Genomic DNA, 19,777 nt, shown 5'->3' with positions numbered 1-19,777 from the left:
GGAGGGGAAAGCAGGGAGGAAGAGGAAGGAAGGGAGGGACGAAGAGGGAGGGAGGAAGGGAGGGAGGAACTGCACAGAGCCAAGTCATTTAACATCGGATTCTGCACCTGCACCTCCAGTAGAGCTTTACTATTCTCTAGTACCTGTCATGTATACAGCTCCTGTTTTAGTAAATTTCAGTTGACTTCATATAAATAGTACATCTACTCCCCAACACAGCCAAAATTCTTCAAAATGTGTACATTTTAAACATCATTCTTTTTTGGCTTTCAAAAATCACAAACCACTGGTTTTCCTCTCAGGCCCTGCCTATTCTATTTGGTTAGTCTCTCCTCCTGTACCCAACCTTTCAACATTATTGCTCCTCAGGGCTTGTAATGGATTGCAGAAAGGCCCCAAATTCCTCCCATCACTTTATATAGTAGTCTTTGCAATGTGACTTTACCACTCTTCCCAACAAATGTGTCATTTATTCCTCTACTTCCTTGCATCTGAGCTTTGCCATGAAGGTTCCTTTGCCCAGTGGGGTATTAAGAGATGTAACATAAGCAGAAGCTTAAAAAGCCTTTGAGCTTGCCCTCTCTTGCTGGGAACTCTTCCACCACTGAGAAAAGGACTCAGGATAGCCTGCTGGATGAGAGAGACACGGCTAATGCCCCAACTGACATCCAGCCAACTGCCAAGATACATATGAGCACCCTTCCCCACTCAAGACCAATCAGCCTGCCAACCAGAGGACAAATGACTGAGATTATCTATCACAGAGCACCCAGGTCCAGCCAAGTCAGCCCAGATCAGAAAAGCTAGCCAACCAGAGAACTGTGACAAATAATAAATGGCTGTTATTTTAAGCTACTGGTTTTGGGTGTTTTCTCACACAGCAAAAGCAAACTGATATAGCACTCCATCCTAGATTCACTTTTTTTTTTTTTTGCGGTACGTGGGCCTCTCACTGTTGTGGCCTCTCCCGTTGTGGAGCACAGGCTCCGGACGCACAGCTCAGCGGCCATGGCTCACGGGCCCAGCCGCTCTGCGGCATGTGGGATCCTCCTGGACCGGGGCACGAACCCGTATCCCCTGCATCGGCAGGCGGACTCTCAACCACTGCGCCACCAGGGAAGCCCCACTTCTTTTTTTTTAATTTAGGCCGTGCCAGGTCTTAGTTGCGGCATGCGGGATCTTTGTTGCAGCATGTGGACTCAGTTGCGGCACACATGTGGGATCTAGTTCCCTGACCAGGGATCAAACCCAGGCCCCCTGCATTGGGAGCACGGAGTTTTACCCGCTGGAACACCAGGGAAGTCCCCTAGATTCACTTTTATTTTCTTTCTACATTCTCTCCCCAGATGACCTCATTTATTCCCCTGAGGTTTTTTGGGTTGTTTTTTTGCGGTACGCGGCCCTCTCACTGTTGTGGCCTCTCCTATTGCGGAGCACAGGCTCCAGACGTGCAGGCTCAGCGGCCATGGCTCACGAGCCCAGCCACTCCGCGGCATGTGGGATCTTCTCGGACCGGGGCATGAACCTGCATCCCCTGCATCGGCAGGCAGACTCTCAACCACTGCGCCACCAGGGAAGCCCACCCATGAGGTTTTTTAAAAATTTATTTATTTATTTTTGGCTGTGATGGGTCTTCATTGCTGCCCTCGTGCTTTCTCTAGTTGTGGCGAGTGGGGGCTACTCTTCTTTGCGGTGCGTGGGCTTCTCATTGCGGTGGCTTCTCTTGTTGTGGAGCATTGGCCCTAGGCATGCGGGCTTCAGTAGTTGCAGCATATGGGCTCAGTAGTTGTGGCACACAGGCTTAGCTGCTCTGCGGCATGTGGGATCTTCCCAGACCAGGGCTCAAACCCATCTCCCCTACATTGGCAGATGGATTCTTAACCACTGTGCCACCAGGGAAGTCCTATTCTCACGGGTTTTTTTGTTGTTGTTGTTTAGTTTTTTTTGTGATACGCGGACTTCTCACCGTTGTGGCCTCTCCCATTGCAGAGCACAGGTTCTGGATGCACAGGCTCAGTGGCCATGGCTCATGGGCCCAGCCGCACCGCGGCATGTGGGATCTTCCTGGACCAGGGCACGAACCCGTGTCCCCTGCAACGGCAGGCGGACTCTCAACCACTGCGCCACCAGGGAAGCCCCTATTCCCATGGTTTTTAAGTGCTACCTTTATGCTGACAACTCCTAAATTAACGCTGTTGTTCTAAGTTACAGGCTTATATTCCCAATTTCCCCGTGCCACTTAAATGTCCCACAAGCATCTCAAAATTACGTCTTTAAATTCTCCCAGTCTTTCACATCTGTAAATGATACTCACAGCAAAAAGAGAAATCAAAGGGAGGGCAGCTAAGTGTCTTCCACTATGCTACCCCTTTCCTTAAACTCCACAATCACCAACCTTATTGATTTCATTTTCAACTATATCCAGTCAATTTTCAAATCACCATAAACAATTCTTGTACAAGTAACCATCACTTCTTTCCAGGACTACTCCATTAACTTTTCAACTGGTCTCCTAGCTCCTCCTCCAACACTCCTGTAATTTATGAGCCACTTAAAGGCCAAAGTGATCTTTTAAAAACCATCATGAGGACTTCCCTGGTGGCGCAGTGGTTAAGAATCTGCCTGCCAATGCAGGGGACATGGGTTCGAGCCCTAGTCCGGGAAGATCCCACAAGCCACGGAGCAATTTAACCCGCATGTCACAACTACTGAGCATGTGCTCTAGAGCCTGCGAGCCACATCTACTGAGCCCGTGTGCCACAACTACTGAAGCCTGTTCACCTAGAGCCCGCGCTCTGCAACAAGAGAAGCCACCGCAATGAGAAGCCCATGCATCGCAATGAGGAGTAGCACCCACTCGCCACAACTAGAGAAAGCCCACGCGGAGCGACAAAGACTCAACGCAGCCAAAAATAAATAAATAAATAAATAAATTTTTTAAAAAAAAGATTATAAATTAAGCAGCTTAAAATATTTTTTTTTAAAAAAGCCATCATGATTCATCTGCTTAAAACCCTTCAATAGATCCCACTGCTAAAATTAAATCCAAGCTCCTTAAAAGGTCTTGAAGGTCCTGAATAATCTGCCCCTGTTTATATCCAACCTCATATCATAATCTTACCTCCTTATACACTATGCTCCACCAGTCTACTTCTAGTTTTTTTTTTAATATATATAAATGTCTTTATTTTTTTATTTTTGGCTGTGTTGAGTCTTCATTGCTACACACGGGCTTTCTCTAGTTGCGGTGAGTGGGGGATACTTTTCTTCACGGTACGCAGGCTTCTCATTGTGGTGGCTTCTCTCGTTGCGGAGCACGGGCTCTAGGTTCATGGACTTCAGTAGTTGTGGCACATGGGCTTCAGTAGTTGTGACTTGCAGGCTCAGTAGTTGTGGCGCACAGGCTTAGTTGCTCCACGGCATGTGGAATCTTCCCGGACCAGGGCTCGAACCCGTGTCTCCTGCATTGGCAGGCATATTCTTAACCACTGTGCCACCAGGGAAGTCCCTACTTCTAATTTTTTAATATGTCATATTCTTTCCAACTTCAAAGCCTATGCCCTTATGTTCCTTCTACTTATCATCTGATTAGCAGATTCATGTTCCTCAGATGTCACCTTTCAGAAAGGCCTCATATTCTCTATCACCTTATCTTTACTTGCATAGGATTCATCACTATCTGATTCTTTTCCTGATACTTTCTCCTACAACCCGAACAGTAACCAGAAAATAGCAGGCACTCAAATCTTTGCAAATGAATAAAAATTATAAAGAACTCATAAATATTATCAAGAAATACAATCTTAGAACTCCAACAGTTTACACTCTAAGCCTAATAAATATGATAATATCTCTATCCTCGTCTTAGGTTTCCTTCTTAGGTTGGAACTTCCAGAACTCAAATATCACCCTTTTCCCAATGAGACCTTCTCTATACCATAGGTATAATTGTGACCCACTCTCTAGAACTCTCAACCCACCCTTGCCGCTATTTTTCTCTGTCATACTCATGACTTTCTAATGAACTGTATCATTTACTTATTGTGCACACAGACTGCACAAAAGGAGATATATTTTCTTCTCTGCTGTATCTCCAGTGCCTACAACATAATACTTAGTATACATTTGTTGACTGAATAAATACAGTGGAATATCATGCAACCACTGTTAATCTGTTTAATTCTTTATACTTACATAAAAAATATTCCAACATAAATTGCTTTAAAGTAAACATTAAATATAAACCTACATAGGTGCATTAAAAAATACATCAAATGGTCAAAAATTTTCTCTGGAGGATGTGAACACAAAGGACTTTCAAACTATATAATTATGTACTATGTTATGAATAGTTTAAACATTACTACACTGGGCTTCCCTGGTGGCGCAGTGGTTGAGAGTCCGCCTGCCAATGCAGGGGACGTGGGGTCGTGCCCCGGTCCGGGAGGATCCCACGTGCCGCCGAGTGGCTGGGCCCGTGGGCCATGGCCGCTGAGCCTGTGCGTCCGGAGCCTGTGCTCCGCAATGGGAGAGGCCAGAACGGTGAGAGGCCCACGTACCGCAAAAAAAAAAAAAAAAAAAACAACATTACTACACGGATAACCAGGGGAGAAAGATTTTATAAACTTACCTGATAACATATGTCCTAAAAGGGATAATGTGCTGCATGACAGCAGGGATATGTAGCCATATTCTAATCTATAAAGAAACATAAAAATGATATTAATGATTAATGAATATGTGAAATACATGTCTTTAATTAAAAACAAGAACATTTAGTATTTTCCTGCCTCTAAAGACTAAATGTATTTCATCTATTTTGAAAAGGATGAACTAAGAAATACGACTGCACACATATCAGGTAAGTAATTTAACCTATAAACAATTCTAATCCATATACCTAAAATCAATCTGAAGAATTACTATCAGTTTCTTCCTGAAAAGGGAGAATCACCTATCCAAGTAACGTCTTACTACCTGCTACTCTATACCTCTTTGTATGGTAGCAACCCAAATACTATAGAACTAAATTATTTTTTTAATAAATCATCCTTCCTTCTAAAAAATATCAAATTACCTGATACCTGGTCACTTCAATATCCATCTAAGACAAATATATTTTATAGAATCAAACACTGATCATCAACAACTATTTGTTTAATTAAGTTCTTACTGTAAGTATCCCAATCTAAGTTATAATGAAAGTTATAATAATCTGTTCACTTAATTTTTTCTACATAATATTCCAGCCCATTTCTAAATCTAATATGCTCATATTAGTTTTATTCTCATAAATCGCAGTTTAAATATCATATAAGAAAAAAATCCTAAGCAAATCATCAAACAAGAAACTACAATACTAAGCCTTAACACATGCAAGTAATACAAATTGAAAACAAATTTGTAAATACAGACTGCATGGCTTCACTTTAATCTAATGAAACATAAGTCCTATAGCAAATACAATACTAACGGTGAAATGCTAAAACTCTTCCCTCTGAGACTAGGAACAAGACAAGAATACCTTTAATTCAACTTAAACTGAAGGTCCTAGACAGTGCAACAGACAAGAAACCGAATAAAAGGCATAAGACTAAAAAGGAAGAATTAAAATCAATATTACTCTGAGATGATGTGATTATGTAAGTAAGAAATCCAAAATAATTTTCAGATAAACCTTTTTGGAATTAACTAGTTTAGCAAGATTGCTGCTTAGAAAGTTAATGTAAGTAAATGAATTAATATACACACATATATACATACACACACATACTATATTACATATATATAATACATATATACACGTCTTACATACCAGAAAAAAATAAATAAAATTTTCAAAAATATTCTCTTTACAACAGCATCAAAAAATATCATGCGCCTAGAAATTGTCTAACAAACATATATAACATCTCCACATAAACACAGAAAATTATGAGACAAATCTTAAAGCATGTAAATAAAAACACATTTACCATATTTATACATTAGAAGACTCAATATTGCAGAGACACAGTTCTCCGCAAATTGATCTACAGATTCAATGCAACCCAAAAAGGTTTATACGTGTAACTTTAGGCACTGATTCCAAATGCAAAAGTCCAAGAAGAGACAAAACACTCTTTAAAGAATGACAGGGAGTAGAGATATAATGCATGGTGACTATACTTAATAAAATGGTTTTGCATATTTGAAAGTGCTAATAGTCTTAAAAGTTCTTATAAAAAAAAATTTGTTAACTATGAATGGTGTCAGACGTTAACTAGACTTCCTGTGGTAATCATTTTGTAACATATATAAATATTGAATCAACTGAAACTAATGTTATATGTCAGTTACATCTTAATAAATTTTTTTAAAAAATGACAGGGAGGTAGAACTTGCTTTACCAGATAGCAAGACTTCTTATAAAGCAGCAGAAATTAAGATGGTATGCAAAACAGCACAAGACTAATCAAATAGACTAATGGAATATACTAGAAACCCCAGACCCATGCACAAGAAGACAAATAAAGATACCTGATTTATGACAAAATGATACTTCAGAACCAATAGGAAAGGACTGTCTTTGCTATAAATAGCGACAGGTCCAGTGTCTGTCTATATAGAAAAGAAAATGAATCCTGATCCCTCACACACCACACACAAAAGTCAATTCCAACTGAACTATAGATCAAAATGTGAAAGTAACATAATAAAAATTCCAGAACATAGAAAAATATCTTCATAAGGAAGATTTTTTATCCATTAATGAAAACATTAACCATAAAGAAAAAAATTTTTTATAAATTATACACCATTAAGTTTGGTTAGAAAATAACTCTTAATGAAATCAAAACGACACCTCACACCAGTCAGAATAGCCATCATCAGAAAGTCCAGAAATAATAAATGCTAGAGGGTTTGGAGAAAAGGGAATCCTCCTACACTATTGGTGGGAATGTAAATTGGTAAAGCCCTATGGAAAACAGTCTGGAGATTCCTTTAAAAACTAAAAATAGAGGTACCATATGATCCACTCCTGGGCATATATTCTGAAAAGACAAAAACCCTAATTCAAAAAGGTACATGCACCCCCCAATGTTCACAGCACAATAGCCAAGACATAAAAGCAACCTAAATGTCCCTCGACAGATGAAGGGATAAAGAAGATGTGGTATACATACACAACAGAATATTACCTAGCCATTAAAAAAAAAAAAAGAAATCCTTCCATTTGCAGCAACGTGGATGGACCTAGAGATTTGCATATTAAGTAAAGTAAGTTAGGCAGAGAAAGACAAATTCTATAAGATATCATTTATAAATGGAATCTAAAAAAATAATACACATCAACTTCTGTACAAAACAGGAAACAAACTTATGGTTACCAAAGGGAAAGGGGGAGAGGGAAGGATAAATTGGGAGTATGGGATTAATAGATATGCACTACTACATATAAAATAAACAACAAGGATTTACTGTATAGCACATGGAACTATATTCAGTATCTTGTACTAACCTATAATGAAAAAGAATCTGGGGCTTCCCTGGTGGCACAGTGGTTAAGAATCCGCCTGCCAATGCAGGGGACACGGGTTCAAGCCCTGGTCCAGGAAGATCCCACATGCAGTGGAGCAACTAAGTCTGTGCGCCACAACTACTGAGCCGGCACTCTGGAGCCTGTGTGCCACAACTACTGAAGCCTGTGTGCCTAGAGCCCATGCTCCGCAACAAGAGAAGCACCACAACAAGAGAAGCACCGCCACGAGAAGCCTGCACACTGCAGTGAAGAGTAGCCCCACTCACCGCAACTAGAGAAATTCGCATGCAGCAATGAAGACCCAACACAACCAAAAATATAAATAAATTTTATTTAAAAAAAAAAAGAATCTGAAGCTGTACATCTGAAACTAACACAGTACTGTAAATCAACTATAGTTAAGTTAAAAATAACTCTTAAAAGACACAAGAGAATGAAAAGCAAAACCAGAGTTGAAGAAGATATTAGCAATACATAAATGTCAGGCAGAAGACTTGTAACCAAAACATATAAGGAATCTCCACACATTCGTAAGGAAAAGGCAAACAATTTGATTTTTAAAACAGATTAAAAAAACTTGAACTGGGGTTCCCTGGTGGCGCAGTGGTTGAGAGTCCGCCTGCCAATGCAGGGGACACGGGTTCGTGCCCCGGTCCGGGAAGATCCCACATGCCGCAGAGCGGCTGGGTCCGTGAGCCATGGCCGCTGAGCCTGCGCGTCCGGAGCCTGTGCTCCGCAACAGGAGAGGCCACAAACAGTGAGAGGCCCACGTACCGCAAAAAAAAAACGAACTGACACTTCTCGAAAAATATTGAAATGGCTAATATGCCCACGAAATGGTGCTCAATCTCTTTAGTCATTTAAAAACACAAAAGCAGACCACAAGGAGATACTACTATTAGTTCATCATGAATCTCTAAGAGTTAGAATACTAGGTGTCTGCAATGATATGGAGCAATGGGAACTCTCATTCCTGGTAAGAGTGTAAATTAATACAATCACTTCAGAAAATCTTAGCATTAACGTGTAAAACTGAATATATGTATACCCTGTGATAAAGAAATTGCACTACTATATATATATGAAAATAATGTACACATGCACTAAAAGACATGTAAGAGAATGCTGACACCACATTAATCCATCACCAGTAAAACAGATCAATGTTGGTATATTTTTAAAGGAGTATTATACAACAATCAAAATGAGCAACTCGAACTACATGCAATATAAATCTCAATGTTAAACAAAAGTAGCCATACATGAAAGAATGCATTGTATGTGATTCTACTTATACAGTTAGCAAGAGACAAAACTAAATCACAGTATTTAGGGATATAAGCTTAAGTAATAAAACAAAGAAAAGCAAGAAATAAAAGTATGAATTGTGTTCACCTTTAAGGGCAAAGAGATGGGATAGTGACTTAGAGGAATCATAAAGGAGGCTTCTGGGGAATTGACAATGATTTGTTTCTTGACATGGGTAGTGGTTAAATGGGATATTCACTTTGATAAGTCACTGAGCCATACCTTATCATTCTGTTCACTTTTCTATATGTTTATTTCAAATTTTTTTAAAAGGTTCACAGATTCAATTATATATAAGATACATTAGAACGGATGAAAATGAAAATAGATACAGTGATACCTTTTATTTGGGGATAAACAAATATGCCAACGAACAAAAATTTAAATAAAAATGACAAGGGAAAAAATGTCAACATTGGAAAGAAATTTTTAATAGAAGAGCTACCATTTACTGAACCCTTAATATTTCCATTGTGATAGATGAAAAAAGTGAGGCTTATAGACATAATGTAATCAAAATTAGATATTACATCAATAAAAAATTTTAAAAACAAAAAAACAAAAAAATTAGATAGTATATAACAGAACTACAATTCAAGCCCAAGATTATTTCTCTGTAAAATCTACATTCTTTAATCTACTATGAGGTATACCATTACAAGAATCAAATTCCATATGCTATTAATCACATAGGTCCTTTTTCTTTCCTTACTGTAAGTTTTGAGCTTCCCCCTCTTTGTGATAACAGAGCTCTAGTAGCCCTTCTAAGTACTTGTTAAAAATCTCAGGAATAGGAAAAAATATTGTCTGATCCCCTTATAACTGCAGAAATGTAGGCAGTATTCTGCATCACAAAGCTAGTTTTGACAAAATGAAAACTTCACTGAACTGTCAGCGAACTCTCCTGATTAGTGTGAAAATATATGAAAATGTATAATCCCAGCCTAACTTCTGATATTAAATAGTCCTTGTTAGTGTTTTTTGTAAAGTAGTCTTAGGAAACTGACAGTTCGGAAATTGTTATTGTGTCTTCTGTTGTGTTACTACAAGTTTGCATGTCTGATAACATCTCTTAGGTAATAATTTGTCATATCTGTTTTGTAAAGCATATATTCATGAGGTTTATTAAGGCTCATTTGTACTTTTCCATTCATATTAATAAAATAAATCCCATGACTCTTAAATTCTTTATGCAAAGTCCTTAGGCTTTGTTATTTTGTAATTAATAAAAGGTGTCATGTCTGAGATGACTAACTCAGGCATCTTTGCTGAGGCTGAGGCAGGATACATACTATGAGCTATAACCACCATGCATCTCAGTGGGGAAACTTCTATGAAGACTCTACATTCTACTTCTGTAAGCTGTGCTAAATATTGGTTAACTGCTTTTGCTGAAAACCTACAGACCAATACAAAATAAGAAAACTACATATATAAAGATTTTGTTGTTATTTCCCTGAGGTGGCAGTCATTATTACTAAGAATAGATCCTTATAAGAGTGGAGTAATACTTGTGCAAAACTGAGAACTCTCCTAACAGTGTTAGTTTAGAAATGCTAAAGCAAACTTCTGAGACTGAAATAAGTGTATGGGCCTAAGCGTATTATCAGATTTGAACCTTAACTGATCAAAGTAAGAGTTTTCCTTCTTTGCTGATAACTCAGACTCAAGGCAAAGTGAGTTTTCCTGTGCTGCAAGCTAAAGTTCTAGGAGATAACACCACCTTCCTCATTAAGAGTGAGGGAATGACCCTAGAAAACAAACAGAATGGCTTGGTTCCCAGGAACTGATATAAACATGTTTTCTTCTGAATGTGTGATTTATTATAATCAAGTGTGGGAGAAACAGGTACTCAATAAGGTCAGGCCTTATCTACCTTACCATAAAAGTAGTTTATAATTCGTAGAATTTTTTGCTTTTCAAGAAAAGGATTGCCCTAAAATTCAATAATCTTTTCATTATTTAAATGTAGGAGTTTTTGTTCCTGTATGAAAGCCCATGGAAAATCAGAGATTCCCAAATAAGGGACCTTCAGCCTTACTGAAGCTGAAACAACATGGCTAAACAAGCTGCCTATTTCTCAAGAAAAGAAATGAGACATACAGAAACGACCAGGGTTTATCATTTACAATGATCCACTAAAGGAAACTACTCTGCTCTAGATCAACTTGTATGTGACTAGAAAAGTCTGAAATTTAAAGGCCTTAAAGTTTCTCAAAATGCAATAAGGATGTCTATTTCAATTGTTTAAAGTGGCTGCTAAGTGTTTTCATATAAACTTCAGGCAGAGTGGTCAAAACTCCAAAAAAAGGTCAGAAATCATGCCAACACTTATATTGCTTTAAATGTCACCAGTCCCTTAAGAAAAACTCCAGACTCTGAAAAAAATAAAGTACAGGGTCTGCAGACAACTTAATTACAAAAAGAATTATAATTTAAGCTCTTAATTTGCACCAAAGTATTAACTGTATTTTTAAAAATTAGAAGAAAGCAAAATCAAAAAATATTTTTTTATGAGGAAAAGATGCCAAATGAGAGTTACCCAATCAAGTTATAAAACCTTTGGTTAAAAACTACATTATGTTATACTCTCAGGAAAAAAACAAACATAGATTATTGTATCCAAACAATTACATTATTAATTTAAACAGTATGACTAATTTTAACTTTGGTTTAATAGTCTCAGTTGAGTTACAAGATAAAGTTATGCAAATTGACAACAGCCCACCAATTAGCAGTCACAAAAAGGCTGAAGAGAAAAATGAAACAGAATCCAAACCTCCAAACAGAATCCAAAGTAAAGGATTACTTTTCAAGAGATAGCAATAAGTTACCTGTAACGAGGCTTCCACAATAGACTTTTAACACCAAGATTTAGTAAAATTAATTCAAGAAATACATTTTAATTCAGGTTAATATTCCTGATTAAGGAAAACTGTAGATAAATTATTTTTTGAACTTTGGATTTCAAACTCAGTTATTTACCCTCTCTAAATTTATGACAATTTAAAACTAAAATGTCAACACAGGATTTAAGTTCACTCAAAAGTCTGTATTTTATTCTTTCTCCCAAAGGAAGCCAAACTGAATAAAACTTTCTTTCAAACAAATAAAGTCAATCAGACTAACAGAATCAGGTTAAGTGTTAATAATAGCTAAAATAAATAGCAGCACCAGTCACTAAGGGCTTACTATGTATCAGGTGCTATTAATAAGAGCTTAAAATCTTAAAACCTCACAACAATCTTTTAAGGTAGATCACCATATTTATCATTCCCATTCTACGAATTAAAAAATTGAGGCTCAGGTTCAGAATTCAAATGCAATTGTGACTCCAAAGTGTATATTCTTAACCTACCATGCTACACTGCCATTACATGTAGCATGTTCAACCTGTCAGAAACCAAGGAATTTGGGGACTAAAAATGACCTTGATACAAATTAATTATTTCAAATATGGAAACATGGAGTTCCAGATACTCAATAAATTTGAGTGAAGCCAGTGTCCTCTCCAGTGTTATTTCTACACTGGAAACGAGGAAACAAAGTTATTTTGTTCAGTCTTTTTTCACCCTGTATTTTATATACACACTTGAAGTATTTCACAGTAGTTATTACTTAAGGTAACTCAGTTAATACAAGAATTCAGGCTTTGGTAAAGTTAGATTTAAGTATTGCTTCACTATTTTTTTAAATGATGACCAGAATAGAAGATTATTTTAGGTTAGATTTTAATACACAGGTGGTAAAATGTATTTCTTCTCTCTGCTTCCACACATATTGTGCTTCACAGTAGCTGACATTCACAACATTTGAAAGAATTATCTTCTTTACAAAGGCAAAAAGAAATGTTAGTTCTTCACTTGCAATATACAGGGAAGTCAGACACACTGTAGTAGTGCCCTAGGCTAGGCTAACCATCATTTAAGTAACCAAAAACTCTAAAATTTCCCAGTACAAAATCCCTGGCTAAAGAGGTAGATGGCTAAATTTATCTAGTTAACTTAAATTCATTAATTTTTTTTTTTTTTTTTTTTTTTGGTTGTGCCGTGCAGCTTGCAGGATCTTAGTTCCCCAACCAGGGATTGAACCCGGGCCACAGCAGTGAAAGCACCAAGTCCTAACCGCTGATACAAATTCCAATTTATTATAACAAAGACATTTTAAAAAAGATTTCTGTACTCGATTTTTTCAAAGTATAATCCAGAAGAAAAGAAAAACAAGATTGTACATGTAAATCACTCATAATCTGGCTTTTCTGAACATAAAAATTCATGTTATTAAAATACTAGACTTTGATCTCAAGATTAAAACCAATTCCAAACAATACTTACATTAGATACAACTGTAATAAATGCATGTGCTATAAGAAATGGCAAAGTTTCAGGAGTTCCATATTCAAAGCAGTCCTTCATGAGAGAAAGGCCATTTTTCCCACAAAACAAACATACATAACGAAGCAAATGCAATGGTACTTCTACATCCTGAAGAAAAAAGAAAATCTATTATTTTAAAACTTATCAGGAACAATTTTTATTTTATTACCAGTACTGGAAAGATACTGGTCAGGCATAAACTCAAAAAGACTTACATGAAAAAGTAAAATTTTCCATAAACCTAAGAATGAAAAAAGATAAACACTTACATTCATATCACAGAATGCCCCTAATATGTTGCTTTCTTGGGTTGATATATCCTGATTTAAAAAAAAAAAAGAAAAAAAGGTAAATACAATTACATCACACTACTACATGACAATCTTTAAAAACTACGATTTTTTAAAGATTGATTTTATAAAAACTCACCGATTGTACAATTGCTTCTCATCATCAACAGCAGTATTCCTAACTGAAGCTAATATGATTCAGTTCTAAAGTATACTTTAACTCTTCTCCAAAGAAATCTTTCTATACTATATGCTACACATTATTTTGCCTTCTTAAACAAAAACCTTTCCTTAAATAATTGGGGTAATTTTTGAACACATTTTAAACTTAGTTAAGTGGTTTTGAAACTGTACTCGGGAAATCTCTAGAGGTATACTCAAAAGTTCCACAACGTGCTTTCCATACGTAAGATTTAAACTACCTAAAAGCATACTCATCCACTGTTGGTGTGAATATAAGCTGGTATGACCTTGTTGGAGGATAATTTGGCAGTTACCTATCAACATTTAAAATGTACCTTCCCTTTGACCCAGCAAATCAACTTCTGGTTATTTATCCTAAACAACTAGTAAAAGTAGTGCTGGAAAATGTATGTATAATGATGCTCACTGAAACTATTTATAACATTTCAAAATTAGAAACAACTTCAATATCCATCAATAGGCTGGCTAAATAAAATGGTGACATAACCATCTAGGGTCTTATGCAGCCTTCAAAAATAATACGGTGAAATGGCATGAGGGATTATCTTTTTGGGATGATGAAAATGTTCTCAAATTGAAATGTGGTAATGGTTGCACAGCTCTATAAATTTATGAAAATAATATATACTTTAAGCAAGTGATTTTTATGGTATGTAAAATATACCTTTAAAATGCTGTTAAAAATAAGGTGAATCAAAAAATAAATAAGGTGAATTCCACATGCACAGGCATATAAAGATAATATCCTGTATTTGTTAAAAATAGAATTTATGAACATGATCTAATTTTCATAAATTTTTAAATGTCTGAAAATATCTGAACTAATTTCATAACAATTTTTTTTGACGAGAGAATGGAGAAAAAGGAGAGATTCAAGGCCTTTTATTTTAAACTCTATGTTTTGTATAGTCTATGCTTTTTTAGTCATATTGAAAGTGTTACTTTTATAATCAGAAGGTTAGATACTTTCAGCTGAAAAGTTAGCTGCCAAAGGAACCCATTCATTCTTTGCTGTTACCTGTTTTACATAAAGTTTGACTGCTGAAATAAAGTTTGAAAACAACTGATTGAGAGCATACATAAAACTCTCAGAACATTTCAGAATAATCAAAAACTGTCCTAAGAGAGGTCAAAACACTTGTCAAATTAAGTGTAATAAACCTCCTTAAATGTATTCTCAAGCCTCTACTACCAGGGCCACAGGTAAAGTTTTAAGTTATTCTTAGCAAACCTTTTGTCTTCAAAAAATCCAGAATATAAGAACTCCTGTGGTATTACTAAATACGATTCATGGACCAGATGAACCATGCTGAAATATCAAATTGGAGTCAAGATTTCTACTGCCTAACATGAACACAGCTAGAAATTCTCCTAACAGAATTCTATTCTGATGTGCAAAATGTTACTCATGGACTTGGTTGTATCTATTTTAGCTACTCAGAAGATCTGTTTTACCATTTCATATTTCTACTCTGGATACATGAAGCCACTACCCTAAGGTGTTATTATAATCTCATTTTAAGTAGTATGCAAAGAAGTGAACATAGATCTGTTGGTAACAATACTAGGAGCAACACTAGGAAGTCTTGATAAAAGCTGAACCTTCTCTCAAAAGCTCTCATTATAGAGGATCCCTGAAAAGGTGTTAAGAAACCTATCAAGAATTTTTTAAGTTTTTGTTTTTTTCCCCAAAACCTCACATTTATTACATAAGATGATGCCACTCTCTTTCTAGAACTAAACAGAGGAATATGCCTACTACTTTAAAAGATACTCTAAAACAAAGAGAAATAAAGGAGTAACTAGAAAGTAATTCTATATCTAATTAAGCAAATGCTGCTCTATGATCTAACCACAAAGAATTGAAGGCTAGAAGATTAGGAATAAAATATTTGCATAAAAAGGTCATTGATGTTGGAATTAGATAGTAGTGATGGTTACTTATTAAAGTGTATACTTTAAAAGAGTAAATTTAAAACATTTAATTTTCTTTAAAAAGGGCGAATTAAAAGTCAGTAGAAAGTGGCAAGAAAAAAAAACAGCCTAGATTCAGAAACTTGGACAATAAAACAACAATATATGTATTTAATCTGCCAGAGCATATTATACCTACCTTTAACAGAAGGGCAAAGATCTCTCTTCTCTCTACAATTTTTATACTCATCTCGCTCTAAGAAAAATACTTAACACTAGAGCAATACCTCATTTGATAGAATTACCTATATTATTCAGGATTAGGAAAAGAATGCCACTGGCCTCCACAAAACTTTTAATGTGAATTAATATTATGTATTTTAAATTACTACATCTTTAAAAATATTTTCAACTTCAACAGGAGGGAAAGAAGGATGGAGGGAGGAAGGGAGGAGGAAAGGCTTCAAGTTCCCATCTTAATTCACTATTGGCAATGGATTACAATAGTTAGTGATTAGTCTGAAACATTTGAGAAACAATGCAGTAGAATTAAGACCTGAATTCTAGAACTCTCTGAGCAATATGCTATGCAAATGTGATCAAAACTTTTAACCTTTGTAAGTCAGTTTCCTCTTACATGAAATAAGGATACTGACTAAGTTTCTAAAGTCACAGGTGTCAAAACACTAACACAGGAGTACTGAATCTTCTCCTAGAGTCTTGGTCAATTTGTGCCTCTTAAAAAAAATAAATAAAACCAAAAGTAAAAGGTCTTATCAGGAAAGGATGCATATAACAGTATGAAGGGAAGACTGGATGGACTACCTCCTTATAAAAAGGTGGAATTAAACATCTCTATAGTAAACTCTATAGCACTGCATAATAAATATTAGTTTTCTTAAGATATCTGTGTGTATGTATATAGACACATACACATAATTTTATAATATATATGTATGCTACACCAAGGATTTTTTTTGTTTTGGGGGGGTTTTTTTGCGGTACACGGGCCTCTCACTGCTGTGGCCTCTCCCGCTGCGGAGCACAGGCTCCGGATGCGCAGGCTCAGCGGCCATGGCTCACAGGCCCAGTCGCTCCGCGGCACGTGGGATCCTCCCAAACTGGGGCACAAACCCGTGTCCCCTGCATCGGCAGGCGGACCCCCAACCACTGCGCCACCAGGGAAGCCCTACATCAAGGTTTTGATCGGAGACCCTTTGAAACAGCTGGCCCTTAACATATTTAATAACATGGCCAAAGGACAGAAACTAGAAATTTTAGAGTATTTATAACATCTCATTACTAAGATATTAGAAACTTGGGAAACAGCTCTTATGAACAGAATATTAAAGAAGCACATATAAATTCTGTATAAGGAGATTAGAATTCTGTATAAGAATACAGAATTCTGTATAAGGAGACTCCTACTTTATTATATCCAAGAGTGGTTTTTATTAGAATTTTACCTAAAGTTATGAAGCCACTGCTTTCAACCAAGTAGTCACATGGAATGATCCTAAAGAAGAGTAATAATGGGGCATTTTATTCCACAAGGAGAAGTACAGGGGAGTGTGACTATGCCTACATTTGGAGATTATCATATTTGAAAATCATTTTTAAAAAACTGATGAGGAAATTGATTTTGAGAGCAAAATGGCAGATTTAGTATTGCTGTAACTCTACCAACAGATTTTTAACTGGAGAAAAAATATTTCTAAGACACTCTGCATGAATTTTACATATCTACATCCCTAACCAAACTATTTTTAGCATCTTTCAATTATCAATTTAAGGCATTAAAAACACTATTTGTGTGGTGTTCTTAAGATTAAATTTTACAGCTTTGCACAAATGGATCCCCTTTTTGTTGAAAAAGGATTCCAAGATGACATTTTTTAGAATGATTAATAAATATCTGATGTCATATAAGAGATTTATTAAAAGGTTTCTACATGGGAAGATAATAGGCTAAAAATTCTAGAAGACAGAGCACAGTCTGATTTAAAATATTCTTATGGAGAATTCCAATAGGGAAAACACCCACCTCCTGGGCTATGTTTTTAAATAGTCTCAATTCAATGTGAAAATATTTCCAGTAAAGGACAACTTTTTTTCCAGATGAAGAAGGAAGTTTAGAGAAGTCAGAATGGAGGTTATAGAAAAAATAAGCTGGAGAAAATAGACAGCCTTAAAAAAACAAAAAGCATATGGTAGATTTGTTAATGGCCACAACTCTACCCATTCCTGGATGCACGAAAAACAGAATGTACTTAAAAGTTTAAAATGAAACTTTACCTCTCCTCCTATCCAGAGATGGAGTCTACTTCACACCCCTTTGATCTGAGCTGCCCTTGTGAATTGCTTCAACCAACAGGGATGTGGTAAAGTTGATACTGTGTAGTTTCAAAGGCTGGACCTTTATAAGAGGCCTTACAGCTTTCCAGTTTTGCCTTCCTGGATCAATGCTAAGACTACAATGTAAGGAAGATAGTCTACCCTAGTAGAGAGGCCATGTAGAGAAAAATCCAAGGAGCCCTAAAGAGCAGCCAGCACTATCAGATTTGTGAATGAGACCATCTTGGACTTTCAAACCCATCCAACTCCCAAAATAAATGCAAGTGCCTAAGTAAGGCCATACAAAACCAGCAAAGAAATTGCCCAAGCAATACACAGAATCATGAGAAATAATTAATCACTGTTGTTTTAAGCCATTATTATAATACATTATCACATAACTGTTTCAATTCCTGCTATCTGTAGAAATAATGCCATTATGTAAATACCTAAGATGGGTTACTGATCTCCTGGAAAGGCTTGTATAAATATCACTAGTGGAGGAGGGAAGGAGGAAAAGAGGGAGGTGGGGGGGGGAGGGAGGGAGTGAGGGAGTGGAAAAATATCACTAGTGAAATAAGTAAAGCATCTTGACATACAAAAGAAAATACTATTATTTAAAACTAGTAATTACATATAATTTGTTAAGCATTTTTTCTTTACAAAAGGAATTCCAAATTCTGTTAACCTATGTTTCTAAGAATGAAATTCAAAACTCTATGTGCTTCTTTTTCCTCAGTTACTACTTTTTGAAAGAGTCACAGTAAATACAGCACAGATCTACATCAGCAAAATGTCTATCACTGACAGTTTAATTTTATGAGCTCAATTTATAAATCTTTCCTTAATAGAACTATGCTGAGCAAATGTTCAACACAAGTTGCTACAGAAATGGTCTGAAGAAATCTGAAGTAATTCTTATAACAACAGTGATTTTTATAATTTTTTCCATCAATAATGACTATCTTCATATTTATTCATAAGTGAGAAATTACCAACATAACCATGACTTGGTATTACTTAAAATTCACAATACCTATTTTTACATACCTCTATAGTAGGATGAGTATTATGTTTGTAAGCAGTATATAAGGGAAACTGAATTTGAAAAATTTTTGCCACACATAGTAACAGTTTTTCCTTCTCATCTGTACTCCATAAACTAAAAGGATCAGAGCTCTTTGAAGATTCCTCCTCAGTCAAAATACAAATTCTTGTAGAGTTTGATTTTTTTTCTATTGATTTTTGTCTTTCTGTACTTCCTTCATTACACTCTCTTTCTATATTCAGTGGTTCTTCCGCTTGATTACTCTCATCTTGCCACGTGGAATCTATGTTAATAGTAGTACAATGTTTACAAAGCTGGTCCCGGAGCACTTGAACTTGGGCAATCACTAAGTTAATAAGTGCACACACTACTTGGTTAAAAATCTCCAAATGCTTATATTCTTTGAAGCAGCATAGACATTGCCTATAAGAGAAAAAAAAGTTTTCAATAAATCAATGCTTCCTAGAGAGGCAACAATTATATCTTTCTAAAAAGTAATATAAAAAAACAAATACTAAAATATCTTTTGAATAATTTAATTTCCTCCTTCCTGGTAGAGTTAGCACTACAATAACTTAAAAAGACAGCATCACACCAAAAACTGGTACTGGTAAAAAGTCACCATGTTAGGTCGACAGCTATCATCTTCAGTTTTATGTATGTATTTATCTGTCCCTCTAGACAAAGAACAAGAATTATGGCTATATCTTTGCTTCTCTAAGTACTAACTACTCAGTGCATGTTTAACAAATATCAGGAAACTGGCTATAATAAAATACCT

At 36.1% G+C, this 19,777-nt stretch overlaps 1 protein-coding gene across 4 annotated transcripts in view; it reads right to left on the bottom strand.

Moving 5' to 3' along the window:
- The window catches only part of USP34 (ubiquitin specific peptidase 34), a 231,419-nt gene that overhangs the window by 166,524 nt on the left and 45,118 nt on the right, over positions 1 to 19,777 (bottom strand). For all 4 annotated transcript variants that reach the window (XM_030877324.2, XM_030877325.2, XM_030877327.2 and 1 more), the window contains exons 3-6: positions 18,999 to 19,419; positions 13,476 to 13,526; positions 13,165 to 13,314; positions 4,631 to 4,698 (exon numbers count right to left, since the gene is read on the bottom strand). In XM_030877324.2, the coding sequence (XP_030733184.1) occupies positions 4,631 to 4,698; positions 13,165 to 13,314; positions 13,476 to 13,526; positions 18,999 to 19,419 (690 nt within the window). The remainder of the gene's footprint in view (positions 1 to 4,630; positions 4,699 to 13,164; positions 13,315 to 13,475; positions 13,527 to 18,998; positions 19,420 to 19,777) is intronic.

The sequence above is a fragment of the Globicephala melas genome, chromosome 12, assembly GCF_963455315.2.
Source record: "Globicephala melas chromosome 12, mGloMel1.2, whole genome shotgun sequence".
Lineage (NCBI taxonomy): Eukaryota > Metazoa > Chordata > Mammalia > Artiodactyla > Delphinidae > Globicephala > Globicephala melas.
This window is presented reverse-complemented; position numbering and strand designations above follow the sequence as displayed.